This window comes from Oncorhynchus clarkii, chromosome 1, assembly GCF_045791955.1.
Source record: "Oncorhynchus clarkii lewisi isolate Uvic-CL-2024 chromosome 1, UVic_Ocla_1.0, whole genome shotgun sequence".
NCBI classification, from domain to species: Eukaryota; Metazoa; Chordata; class Actinopteri; order Salmoniformes; family Salmonidae; genus Oncorhynchus; species Oncorhynchus clarkii.
In genome coordinates, this window is record NC_092147.1 from 51,579,138 (window position 1) to 51,592,752 (window position 13,615).

The following is a 13,615-nucleotide window of genomic DNA, read 5'->3' on the forward strand; positions in this document are numbered from 1 at the left end:
CGACGTTTTCCTGGGATGGGTTTTTTATCGGTGGAAACAAGATGGCGGCTCTGGCAAGAGCGCCAACATATATACTCGAATAGATGTCAGAAGTATCCCTCATCGAGCGTTTTGTTCACAACCTGCACGTCTTTCATGCATCATGAAGACCGGGAGCATGTTTTATAGCCGGGATTGAATAAACTAGGACCGTTATTAAAGTCAGCAAGATGTGCGAGAGCTATGCTCGCTCGCTGCTGCGTGTGTCGGTGGCGCAGATCTGCCAAGCGCTGGGCTGGGATGCAGTGCAGCTCACAGCCTGCGACCTGCTCTCCGATGTTCTTCACAGATATATCCAGCAGTTAGCCAGGGGTTGTCATCGATACTCGGAGCTATGTAAGTACTGTGTTTCAGACATGTCCACTGTAAATTAAATTCATCTGTCTAGGTATTGGGTCGCGTTGTTTATTCCACGCTCTGTGACTAGCGCCCCCTCCAATCAAGGCCTAGTGCTAATGTCAGAGACATGTACAGTAAAGTTAGCCTAACTCTTAGTCATGTAAACAATGACTAGGTTGGTTTCCAAAAGTAATTTCCCAAGCATTACATGTATTTAATGTTTAGCTAACTACAGTCATGATATACATTTAGTCGCTTATGACCATGTTTGTTTCTCAATTTGAAACGGGTCATACTGTGGTGTGTGTGCTAACTAGCTAGCTCAGATGTCAACATGGGGGAGTGTTCTAACATACTCTAGTTCCAATGAAAACAGTGTGGCATCTTGTTTAGAAATGGGCTTAAAAAAAAGACTAGGTAACGTTAGCTGTAAATGCCGCTGTCTTTCCCGGGTTGAATTTAATCAATGATTTGCTGAAGGCATAATTGATGGTCTAAAAAACAACTTCTGTCTGATTTTTGAAAATCTCTTACGTCATGCAATGGTGTAAAATACTTCACTCAGTTTGTTGTAGTGTGTATACTGAAGACGGGTTGGTTGTTTAGCAACAACCGACCCATGCACAACTATGGGGCAAAACAAACCGTGTTGGCTTAGATTGTTGACAACATGTCAACTTGATTTCGTCTCCAATGTTTATGGAAATTTGCATAATGTCATGAGCACTTGTCTCTCAAATATGTACTTACAGCTGTTGGTTTTCTAGCTTGCTAATTTGAGCTATATTGCATAGGCGTGACACCTCAAAACAAAACATGGTATCAAGAACAAGATAAAACTAACTGAAACAAGCCACCTACGATACCCCACATAGAAGCTTCTAGTCATTGTTGCCAACTATTTGGCCATCCAGAACCACAATAACACAGACTTCTGCCCCATTGAATCGTGCGTATCTTTTTTTACGCTATCAGCTAACCCATCTATAGTACTGCATTCATAGAAGGGGAAGGAAACATAAAGGTTTGATCACGTCTCATGCATGCACTTTTCCTCTCGTCCTAGATGGGCGAACAGACCCAGTACTGGAGGACGTGGGCCAGGCCTTCAGACTGCTGGGTGTGAGCCTGTCTGAGCTGGAGGACTATGTCCATAACCTGGAGCCTGTGGGGTTCTCCCAGCAGACACCTCTCTTCCCCCTCAGCAAAAATAACATGCTGCAGTTCCCTCAGCCTGGAGTGGGGGTACGGGGGGATGCCGAGGAGAGGAGGGAATACATTCCAGATTATATGCCACCCTTGGTCTCTTTACAAGAAGGTGAGAACTTTAACTATATTAATTGTGTCTGAGGGAACTGTGTGTGTGAGACTAGGGCTGTGGCGGTCATGAAACTTCCTCAGCCGGTTATAGTCATTTAAATGATTGTCGGCCTCGCGGTAATTGACCGTCAATTAACATAAGGCCATTAACATCTCCAGGCCTCCACACATACAAGCCGCTGATGCTCGCCTTTGGAACATCTACATTTTAAAGTCTAATACATTCGTTTAATATGCATCATCACAATAAATACATTATTTATTTTAGGCAGGTCTAAAGAATCATGATATGAAGAAAATGTATTTCAGAAGAACAGAATGTATGTTATATGCTTAGCCTATTTCACTACATGTATCAACCACTGTTTGAGGAGCATGCAGCCTCTTGCTGTGCGACAGGTTATATTCCGCCAAAACTCTGTGTGCCATAGACTCGCCAACAGTGTTCCTGCAGCTACCCAGTGCTTAATTTGGGAAACCAAGTGAAATCTGTTCTGGAACGTTGATAGCAGTGTTTTCACAATGAAACATATTGCATTAAACTGTTGACAGCCCCTCTCTGCGCACACTCGAGAGAGAGAGGCGGAGATGGAAACAGTGGTGAGGTATTCTATTGCCAAAGGTTAATGTCAGCCCATTAATTATGAAAATATAAAAAATGCCTTTATTACTAGGCTATTCAAAATCAAATACAAATGCACTATAATTGTAGGCTAACTCGAAGCCGCCCTGCACAATCAATGAGCCAACAGCATCACCTAGACCTATATGTTCTCTCCCAGTCTCATGGATAGAAAGTTTGGAGCGTAGCATAAGGTAACCAGCCCATCCAGTATGCATAATACAGTCCAGTACTAGAATTAGTTTAATTTTGGAGCATAGGCTAGACCAATTATGTATCAAAGACCTCTTAAATCGTTTAAATATATATATATATTTTTTTTATTCTGCCATGCGTATTAGGCTATAAAGGCATAATCATTATTTTAATTCAGGGTTTTTTTCTGGCTTGGGCTCATCTAGGCCTATGCATAAGCTCTAATACAGTGCCTTCAGAAAGTATTCACACACTTTTTCCACATTTTGTTTGTAAAAATAATTTTAAAATAATAATAAATTGATTAAATTGACTTTTGTTTCCCACTGGCCTACACACAATACGCCATAATGTCAAAGTGGAATTATGTTTTTCTGAATGTTTATAAATGTTTAAAAGCCACCCTGACAAATCCATCTACATTAATCTACATCTACATTTGGGGCAGCAGTTAGCCTAGTGGTTAGAGCGTTGGACTAGTAACCGAAAGGTTGCAAGATCGAATCCCCGAACTGACAAGGTAAAAATATGTCGTTCTGCCCCTGAACAAGAAAGTTAAAAAGTCACTTAAGTTGCATGGACTCAATCGGTGTGCAATAATAGTGTTTAACATGATTTTTGAATGACTACCTCATCTCTGTACCCCACACATACAATTATCTGTAAGGTCCGTCAGTCTAGCAGTGAATTTCAAACACAGATTCAACCACAAAGACCAGGGGAAAAGAAGGGCACCTATTGGTAGATCGGTTTAAAAAAAAAAAAAACTGAATATCCCTTTGAACATGGTGGAGTTATTAATTACACTTTGGATGGTTTATCAAAACACCCAGTCACTACAAAGATACAGGCGTCCTTCCTAACTCAGTTACCACTCAGGGATTTCACCATGGGGCCAATGGTGACTTTAAACAGTTTCAGAGTTTATTGAATGTGATAGGAGAAAACTGAGGATTGATCAACAACATTGTCGTAACACCTTAATACTAACATAATTGACAGAGTGAAAAGAAGGAAGTACAGAATAGTAATATTCTATTTGACAGAGCTTGAAGAATTTTGAAAAGAATAATGGGCACATCTTGTTCAATCCAATTGTGCAAAGCCCATAGAGACTTGCCCAGAAAGACTCGCAACTGTAATCACTGCCAAAGGTGATTCCTTAACGTATTGACTCAGGGGTATTTCAGTATTCATTTTGAATACATTTACAAAAGTTTCTAAAAACAGGTTTTCACTTTGTCGTTATGGGGTATAGTGTGTAAATTCAGGCTGTAACACAACACAATTTGGAATGTCAAGGGGTATGAATACTTTCTGAAGGCACTGTATGCTTATAGTGTTTTGATTTAATCTTAGAAAGCATTGCCCATTTAGTTGTGTTAGGCTTTGAAACAACATCCACAATGACCATGTTTTCCACTCAGTTTCAACCTGTTGTTTAACTTCTTTCTTCAAATTGATCATCACAGTGAGGTCAATTTTAAAAGCATAATACTGTTATGATGAGTATTTGATGGGAGTTTCGATTGCATTTGCTTTGATGTCAGAGTGGTTTAGAGGGACAATAGAGCGCTGAGTACCAGGCCATTAGCACCTGTCAGTTGTTAACGAGTTGGGTACTGAATGCATGTCCAGAGTGCCTAAAAGGAGATTACCGTGACCGTTTGACTGCGGTTATGACTCATGACTGCTGGAGTAGCGGTAATATGTTCACCGCAACAGCCCTACGTGAGACATGTGTGCGTGCATTTGTGTGTTAATGGGGTTACGATGGAGAGATAATCCATGCTTTTTTCCTTTTCTTTGTCCTTTAATACAATACTAATCAGAGGGTGAGATTGATTGAATGACAGTGATGAAACTTTCTCTCTCACTCTCCCTCTGCTTCTCTTTGCTGTGTCTCATCCTCTCTCCCTCTCTCTCTTCTCCCATCTATAGAAGAGGAGGAGGAAGAAGCCCTGGCTGACATGGGCACCTCTGCCGAGGCCATGCAGGTCCCGCTGGACGATACAGACGAGGACATAGATGACGACGAGGTGGTGAACGATGAGAACCACCCTGTGAAGAGACACCTGGACAGCCCCGACGCCGCCATGGGTATGATGCCCACCTCCAAGAGGCCTCGCATGCACCCCGGCTTCAGCCCCGACTGGAGCATGGAGCCCAGGGAGCCCCTCACCTCCCTCAACCCTCAGCGTGTCCCTCCAGGCATGATGGCCTCCCATTCCCACGACAGCATGGGTTCAATGTCTCTGTCCCCAGAGACACCTGGGCCTCCGACATTGTTCAGACCCCAGCCGGTGACCCCAGGGAGACACTCTGATCATAAGTCTCATGGCGGTCAAGGCCGCAAAGGGCCCAAAGGCTCATCCCCTGGTAGGCCACGGACTAAGTCCCCAAAGGGGGTCAATGCTGGTGGGGCTATGTCAGGCAGCCCCATCCGCTCTCCCAAATCTTCCAAGGAGCGGAAAAAGTCCCCGGGTCGGACCAAGAGCCCTAAAAGTCCCAAAAGCCCCAAGATGGGTTCTGGAGTCAAGTCTGGTTCTCACTCCCAGGGAAAAGCAGAGGCTCAGGCCCTGGCCCTACAGAGACTTCCCTTGTCGGCCCTTAGCGAGAGGATGGGGAAGGAAAACATCCACGTGCGGCAAAGCCTGGAGGAATGCGAGCTGGCGGGTTTCGTCTCTGATAAACTCTGCGAACCTGGCGGCGACAACGCTGATATTGACGATTCTATTGACGCTGTGATTGCCAGGGCATGCGCTGAGCGAGAGCCTGATCCATTTGCCTTCTCATCAGGCTCCGAGTCGGAGAGTGATGGCTTCTCCTCTCCACGGAGGCTTACTATCATGGAGCCAGGCGGAACGCCTAAGCTCTCACTGGGTGCCAACAGCCTGGGTAAAGACACTTCTACGCCGCTTCAACTCAATGCAGACGGTGGCCCCGGGAACTGGACCATGGACGACTCCATCAATGAGGTCCTACGTAAAGTAAACCAGGGAGGTCCCAATGCGGGACACCCCCAAGGCGAATCATACCTGTCCTCAGCATCCGCCTCGCCCCCGACCCCTGAGCCCCTCCTCAAGATGTACGAGGAGAAGAACAAGCTTGTCTCCTCGGCTGACATCAAGAAGAAACTCAAGAAGGAGCTGAAGACAAAGATGAAGAAGAAGGAGAAAGGAGAGAAGCCAAAAGATAAAGAGAGGGATAAGGACAAGGGGAAGATGAAAGAGAAGAACAAGGATAAGAACAGGGATAAGAGCAAAGATTCTTTCTCCAAGGAGGCCAAGATGCCGTGGAAGGACTTCGGTAACAAGGACGATGACCTCAGGGAACACTTCCTGGGTCAGAGGCCAGGGTTCGGCGGACCAGAGGGCTCCATGATCAAGATCAAGTCGCGAGATGGAGGGGATGGCAGTGGTAAGAAGGAGAAGGACAAACACAAAGACAAAAAAAAGGACAAGGAGAAGAGCAAGAAGGGCAAAGACAAGCGGGACAAGGGTAAGGACCGGCAGAAGATATCCTCCCTCACCCCGTTCGGTTTGGGTGATATGCCTGCCCTGTTCAGCCCATCGACGTGTCTCCGCATCCCCTCCATGCTGCCGCCTCTTCCGCCTATCCTTCAGGAAAAGGATGTGAAGAGCAAGGAGAAGGACAAGAAGAAAGACAAGAAGGAGAAGAAGAAGAAGAAAGATAAAGACAAGGAGAAGGAAAAGGAGAGGGAAAAGTCCAAGGAGAAGGAGAGGGAGAAAGAGGAGAAGAGGAAAGAGAAGGAGAAAGACAAGGAAAAACGGGAGAAGGAGAAAGAAAAGGAAAAAGAGAGGATTAGGCTGGAAAAGGTAAGCTGTGTTTTTCCAGTATTGATTTATAGTGTAGCGTTTGTAACAGTGACTAACTGGTTGCTCTCCTTTCTTCTGTCACAGGTGAGGGTGGAGACTCCAGTTGCTGTCCCATCACCAGTCATCCCCAGGCTTACCCTAAGGGTTGGGGCTGGCCAGGACAAAATGTATGTTTCTCAATTCAATTAAACTTTCTGTCCATATATATGGCCCTTCATTTAACTTACAGAGCATTCGGAAAGTTTTCAGACCCCTTCACTTTTTCCACATTTTGTTACATTACATCCTTATTCTAAAATGGATTAAATAAGAGATACCTTATTTACGTAAGTATTCAGACCTTTTTGCTATGAGACCTGAAATTGAGTTCAGGTGCATCCTGTTTCCATTGATCATCCTTGAGATGTTTCTACAAGTTGGAGTCGAGCTGTGGTAAATTCAATTGATTGGACATGATTTGGAAAGGCTCACTCACACCTGTCTATATAAGGTCCCAATGTTGACCGTGCATGTCGGAGCAAAAACCAAGCCATGAGATCGATGAAATTGTCTGTAGAGCTCCGAGACAGGATTGTGTCGAGGCACAGATCTGGGGAAGGGTACCAAAAAATGTCGGCAGCATTGAAGCTCCCCAAGAACACAGTGGCCTCCATCAGCCTTAATTGGAAGAAGTTTGGAACCACCAAGACTCTTCCTAGAGCCAGCCAAACTGAGAAATCGGGGGAGAAGGGCCTTGGTCAGGGAGGTGATCAAAAACCCGATGGTCACTTTAACAGAGCTCCAGAGTTCCTCTGTGGTGATGGGAGAATCTTGCAGAAGGACAACCATCTCTGCAGCACTCTACCAATCAGGCCTTTATGGTAGAGTGACCAGACTGAAGCCACTCCAAGATAAAAGGCACATGACAACCCGTCTGGAGTTTGCCAAAAGGCATCTAAAGGACTCTGACCATGAGAAGCAAGATTATCTGGTCTGAGGAAACCAAGATTGAAGTTGTTAGCCTGAATGCCAAGTGTCACGTCTAGAGGGAACCAGTCACCGCTCATCAACTGGCCAATACCATCCCTACGGTGAAGCATGGTGGTGGCAGCATCATGCTGTTGGGATGTTTTTCAGCAGCAGGGACACAGGGTGATTAGTCAGGTTCGAGGGAAAGATAAACAGAGCAAAGTACAGAGAGATCCTTGATGAAAACCTGCTCCAGAGCACTCAGGACCTCTGACTGGGGCGACGGTTCACCTTCCAACAGGACACCGACCCTAAGCACACAGCCAAGACAATGCAGGAGTGACTTCAGGAAAAGTCTCTGAATGTCCTTGAGTGGCCCAGCCAGAGCCAGAACTTGAACCCAATGGAAACTATGGAAAGATTTGAAAATAGCTGTGCAGCGATGCTCTCCATCCAACTTGACAGAACTTGAGAGAATCTGCAGAGAAGACTGGGAGAAACTCCCCAAATACAGGTGTGCCAAGTTTGTAGCTTAATACCCAAGAAGACTCGAGACTCTAATTGCTGCCAAATGTGCTTCAACAAAGTACTGAGTAAAGGGTCTGAACACTTATGTAAATGTGATATTTGTTGTTGGTTTTTTTAAATACATTTGCGAACATTTCTTTAAAAAAAACAGTTTTTGCTTTGTCTTTATGGGGTATTGTGTGCTGATTGATGGGGGGGGGAAAACAATTTAATCAATTTTAGAATAAGGCTGGAATGTACTTTCCGAATGCACTCTAATTTGTCCACATCATACAGTTACATCAAGCACATACAAAACACAGACACATATGAAACCATACATAGAAATACTGTACCTGACAAATTTTGTTGGCTCTGTGCTGCAAGGCAGCTGTATTGTTGATCTGCATGCAGTAATGTGTCATAGGCTCTGGTTTGATCCCCCCCCCCCTCTGTTTCTCTTTATATCCATCTCCAGAGTTATCAGTAAGGTAGTTCCCAATTCCGAGCCACCGCTGCCGCCACCCAAGATGCCAGCACCCAAGATCACCGCCACTAAATCAGATCCTGGCAGTCGCCTTCAGCCCCCACCACCTCCACCACTATTGTCCCCAGTTGTACCCTCGTTGCTCTCCCCCGCCTCCATTCTGTCCTCCAGCAAACTGCCTGTACGCAGTGTGATCACTGAAACTGTCAGAACATACGTGGTGAGTCCCGGTCAGACCCTCTACCTCAACCATATACAAAATGATGTATCTGTCATGCCTATCCTCTATCTCAGGGGTTCTCAAACTTTTTGGGGCCGGGGACCCCTTTTGTGATAGCAAATTCATCAGGGAATAGCCTACAAGGAGTTTTACTATGATGTCTGCAGTGCATGGCTGGACTAGTGCTGTTACGACACCAGAATTTTGACTTCGATATCAGGTTTAGTATCACAATACTCGATACCAAGGCAAAAAAAAAGCAGGCATATTAGCCAAAGTCACAGAATGGCCCTTGATCCAGACAGAGAAACTCTTGCTCTGTTCAGTTGCTGGGCATCTTTTGAGTTCAACATCATTACATTTAACATTTTTTAAGTCAAATTGTTCAGAGACGGACATGTATGCTTTAATGAATAAATTATACAATCAATATGACTTTGGTAAAAACAATCTAACTACATAACAAAATAATGACAATTTATTTGAATGGTAAATCTCTATTGATGAACTGGGTAAATCAAGATGTAGCTTCGGCTGAGTCACAATTCAGGTGAATACATATTCAATAGGAGTGTGTGTTGCATTGAGTTAGTGAGCATGTTTTGGATGATATCATCGGGCTAAATATTACAAACACGCTGTTTTACTTCCATTCGGGACTTAAATTATTGTACTGATCATCAACATTTGCATATTTGGACATTTTACTTTAACCAGTAATGACTCATTCACAAGGCAAGAGGGGGGCGGTGGTCGGAGCCCTACTCACACACAGTCAGTTCGCTGAGGCAATAGGTCATCTTTGGGAGAGACACGTGAGAGAGAACGATTTTAAGTGAATTAATAAAGTAGTTGCAATCAGCTTTAAAATCAGTATATTTTTCGCAATATAGTTTGCATATTATTACAAACAAAGTACTAGAGTAGTGAATTGATGTTAGCTTCAGCTGTAAGCTAGCAAGGAAAGTTAGCCTACAAATCTGGAAGCTACCAGTATTTTCTTGCATTGTAAAGTGTTCAGGGGACATCGGCTGCACTGATACAGACACATTTGACAGAATTCCCTAAATATCTCTTCTTTTTTTTTTTACCAAACCGTTTTTCATGTTCTAACATCGAAAAAGTACCGAAGTTTCGGTATACCGTGCAACACTAGGCTGGATGTGTGATGTACAGTTGAAGTCGGAAGTTTACATTCCACTTAGGTTGGAGTCATTAAAACTCGTTTTTCAACCACTCCACAAATGTCTTGTTAATAACAAACTATAGTTTTGGCAAGACGGTTATGACATCCACTTTGTGCATGACACAAGGGATTTTTCCAACAATTGTTTACAGACAGATTATTTCACTTATAAACAGCTTGGAAAATTCCAGAAAAGGATGTCATGGCTTTAGAAGCTTCTGATAGGCTAATTGACATAATTTGAGTCAATTGGAGATGTACCTGTGGATGTATTTCAAGGCCTACCTTCAAACTCAGTTCCTCGTTGCTTGACATCATGGGAAAATCAAAAGAAATCAGCCAAGACTTCAGGAAAAAAAATTGTAGACCTTCGCAAGTCTAGTTCATCCTTGGGATACATTTCCAAATGCCTGAAGGTACCACGTTCATCTGTACAAACAATAGTATGCCAGTATAAACACCATGGGACCACGCAGCCGTCATACCGCTCAGGAAGGAGACGGGTTCTGTCTCCTAGTGATGAACGTACTTTGGTGCGAAAAGTGCAAATCAATACCAGAACAACAGCAAAGGACCTTGTGAAGATGCTGGAGGAACAGGTACAAAAGTATATATATCCACAGTAAAACGAGTCCGATATCGACATAACCTGAAAGGCCGCTCAGCAAGGAAGAAGCCACTGCTCCGAAACCGCCATAAAAAAGCCAGACTACGGTTTGCAACTGCACATGGGGACAAAGATCATACTTTTTGGAGAAATGTCCTCTGGTCTGATGGAACAAAAATATAACTTTTTGGCCATAATGACCATCATTATGTTTGGAAGAAAAGGGAGAACGCTTGCAAGCCGAAGAACACCATCTCAACCGTGTAGCACGGGGGTGGCAGCATCATGTTGTGGGGGTGCTTTGCTGCAGGAGGGACTGGTGCGTTTCACAAAATAGATGGCATCATGAGGAGGGGAAATGATGTGGATATATTAAAGCAACATCTCAAGATATCAGTCAGGAAGTTAAAGCTTGGTCGCAAATGAGTCTTCCATATGGACAATGACCCCAAGCATACATCCAAAGTTGTGGCAAAATGGCTTAAGGACAACAAAGTCAAAGTATTGGAGTGGCCATCACAAAGCCCTGCCCTCAGTCCCATAGAACATTTGTGGGCAGAACTGAAAGCGTGTTTGAGCAAGGAGGCCTACAAACCAGGAGGAATGGGCCAAGATTCACCCAACTTATTGTGGGAAGCTTGTGGAAGGCTACCCGAAACGTTTGACCCAAGTTAAACAATTTATAGGCAATGCTACCAAATACTATTTGAGCGTATGTAAACTTCTGACCTACTGGGAATGTGAAATAAATCTGAAATAAATCATTCTCTCCACTATTATTTTGACATTTCACATTCTTAAAATAAAGTGGCGATCCTAAGACAGGCAATATTTACTAGGATTAAATATCTGGAATTGTGAAATAACGAATTTAAATGTATTTGGCTAAGGTGTATGTAAACTTCCGACTTCAACTGTATATTCTTATTTTAGTCCTGAGTCCCTTGTTGCTTACAATTTCTCTCCGTAGATTCGTGATGAGTTGGGGAACCAGATCTGGATCTGTCCTGGTTGCAACAAGCCTGATGACGGCAGTCCCATGATCGGCTGTGATGACTGCGATGACTGGTATCATTGGTAAGAAAGGCTTTGCTTCATTCATTCATGTATCTACTGTGGTTCAGTCCAGCTGATATGACTAGTTATTGCTGCAGAAGTGAGGAACATTTACTAGGATACTAGTTGTTGAACCTAAAAAATATACTTATGCGGAAAGCTGATATCCACTTTTACTATGTATGTTTTACTATGTAACCCTTTTATATCCCTCCAACTTCCCTCCTTTCTTCACTCACTCACCGATTTTGTCCTTCTCTCCTCAGGCCATGTGTTGGGATGGTCTCGGCCCCTCCCGAGGACCAGCAGTGGTTCTGTGTGAAGTGTGCTGGCAAGAAGAAGGACAAAAAACACAAGAAGCGGAAACACAAAGTGCATTGAGACTACGCAAAACAAAGCACACTTTGGACTTTTCATTAGCTGGACTGACTGCTTCTTCAAGCCATACTGGAACACTTTTGGCACTGCTGTAAAAAAAAAGAAAAGAAAGAAATTAAAAACATGACAGATAAGACATTCACACATCCTGATGATTTTTAGTGAATGACATGAGCCTAACAGACTCTTTAACCAGCACATATCCAACCTCAGCTTTTAAGGCTATGTCCTAGTTCTGTACCCTTCTCCCAAAGTGTGCATGTGGCTTGCACACTAAAAGCATTGGATTGATGTAAGCATTGGCTGGAGAGAGTTTCCACCATTGTTTAAATCGGGAGAATTAGGACGCAGTCTTTGTTGTGCGAGCCCTTGGCCCAGCGTTCTGTAGGTGTGATGTCGTCACAGAGATCATGCCTTTCCATCATCGTGGTTCCAAACCGATCACTGTTGAGTTCAATGTTGTCAAAGATAGCATTGGCATGGTATAGAGAGAAATCTACATTCATCCATTTTCATATTATTCTTGTTGTTTTGTTAGTATTTCCATAGCCTGGTCCGTTATCTGTTTGTGCTGTCTTGCCAACTCCTATGGCCTTTGGCTTGAGTTGGAGATGGCAAGACAACACAAACATATCTGGGAACAAGGCTAGTATTTCCACAAAAAGGTCAACAACATCAAACTGAATGACAGATTCAGATCCCCCCGGTTTTCTGCAGTATCATTTAAATATGTCATGTATATAAAGGTAACTGCATTTGTGTGTATTATAAAATGCGTAAATACCAACTTCCAACCAAGCCAAGTGCGTTCTGTTCTTAGGAGTCTTCTGACTTGTTAAATCCATTTCCAAATTATTGTTTTTTTTAAAATGATTTTCTGTATATTTTTTTTAATTACATTTTTTTTTCTCCCCCTTATGAATTGTCACCCAATCAGTTATACTGTAGCTGTGCTCGTTGTACACGTATCTCATTTTGCTGATATTTACAATATTAAAGCCTAACAGTCTCATTGCCATCATTTTTTTTTCAAAATAAGTCACTCATTTGTACCTAACTTTTTTGTACGCAACTTTACTTTGATATCATTTGAGGGCATACGCACTTCTATCTTCCTTCATGCATTTACATTGATTGTTCTGTGCAATTTTGAACCTTTCCCTATACATTTTTTTCCCTTTGTTTTGATGCATTTAATTCATGAAAATACAGTGGAAATATTTGAACAAAACAGTGAATTTGAATTTGTTAAATTAATCAGAAGATGTTTTTATGAAGAAGTAGTAGTATGTCATTTTTGCCTTCTTTGGGTTTCTGTCTGAGGAGCAGGGAGTCATACTGCTCAAAACATATCCGTGTCACCAGCTGGAGGTGAACCGCTAGCCGTCTCAGCTGTAGCAACCAAGAAGAGCCTAGTGCAGTGTTCGAGTAAAGGTTTCTGCTCCCTTGCCAACTCCTTATGCATGTCCAAATACCATAAGGAGTTGGCAAGAGAGCAGAAATGGACTGGCAGCCAAAAGTCTAGTGTATAGTCTAATAGAATGTTCAAGTACTAAAACCTAGTGCAGAATGTTCGAGTAGGCCTAAAGCCTAGTGTAGAATGTTCGAGTGGGCCTAAAGCCTAGTGCAGAATGTTCGAGTAGGCCTAAAGCCTAGTGTAGAATGTTCGAGTAGGCCTAAAGCCTAGTGTAGAATGTTCGAGTAGGCCTAAAGCCTAGTGTAGAATGTTCGAGTAGGCCTAAAGCCTAGTGTAGAATGTTCGAGTAGGCCTAAAGCCTAGTGTAGAATGTTCGAGTAGGCCTAAAGCCTAGTGTAGAATGTTCGAGTGGGCCTAAAGCCTAGTGTAGAATGTTCGAGTAGGCCTACAGCCTA

The 13,615-nt window shown here is 43.3% G+C and overlaps 1 protein-coding gene across 1 annotated transcript; it reads left to right on the plus strand.

The window, feature by feature from the left end:
* The first annotated feature begins 4 nt into the window (after positions 1 to 4).
* Positions 5 to 12,974, plus strand: LOC139408669 (transcription initiation factor TFIID subunit 3-like). The gene is made up of 7 exons (XM_071152857.1): positions 5 to 375; positions 1,445 to 1,696; positions 4,457 to 6,354; positions 6,439 to 6,521; positions 8,288 to 8,516; positions 11,280 to 11,386; positions 11,632 to 12,974. Exons 1-7 carry the CDS (start codon positions 210 to 212, stop codon positions 11,744 to 11,746), a joined length of 2,850 nt encoding a protein of 949 aa, XP_071008958.1. The 5' UTR covers positions 5 to 209; the 3' UTR covers positions 11,747 to 12,974.
* Positions 12,975 to 13,615: the final 641 nt, after the last annotated feature.

Coding starts and splice junctions, on each gene's coding strand:
- LOC139408669 (XM_071152857.1), top strand. CDS start 210: ATGTGCGAGAGCTATGCTCGCTCGCTGCTGCGTGTGTCGGTGGCGCAG. Junction 6,355..6,438: donor AGAGGATTAGGCTGGAAAAG/GTAAGCTGTGTT, acceptor CTTCTGTCACAG/GTGAGGGTGGAGACTCCAGT. Junction 11,387..11,631: donor TGCGATGACTGGTATCATTG/GTAAGAAAGGCT, acceptor TTCTCTCCTCAG/GCCATGTGTTGGGATGGTCT.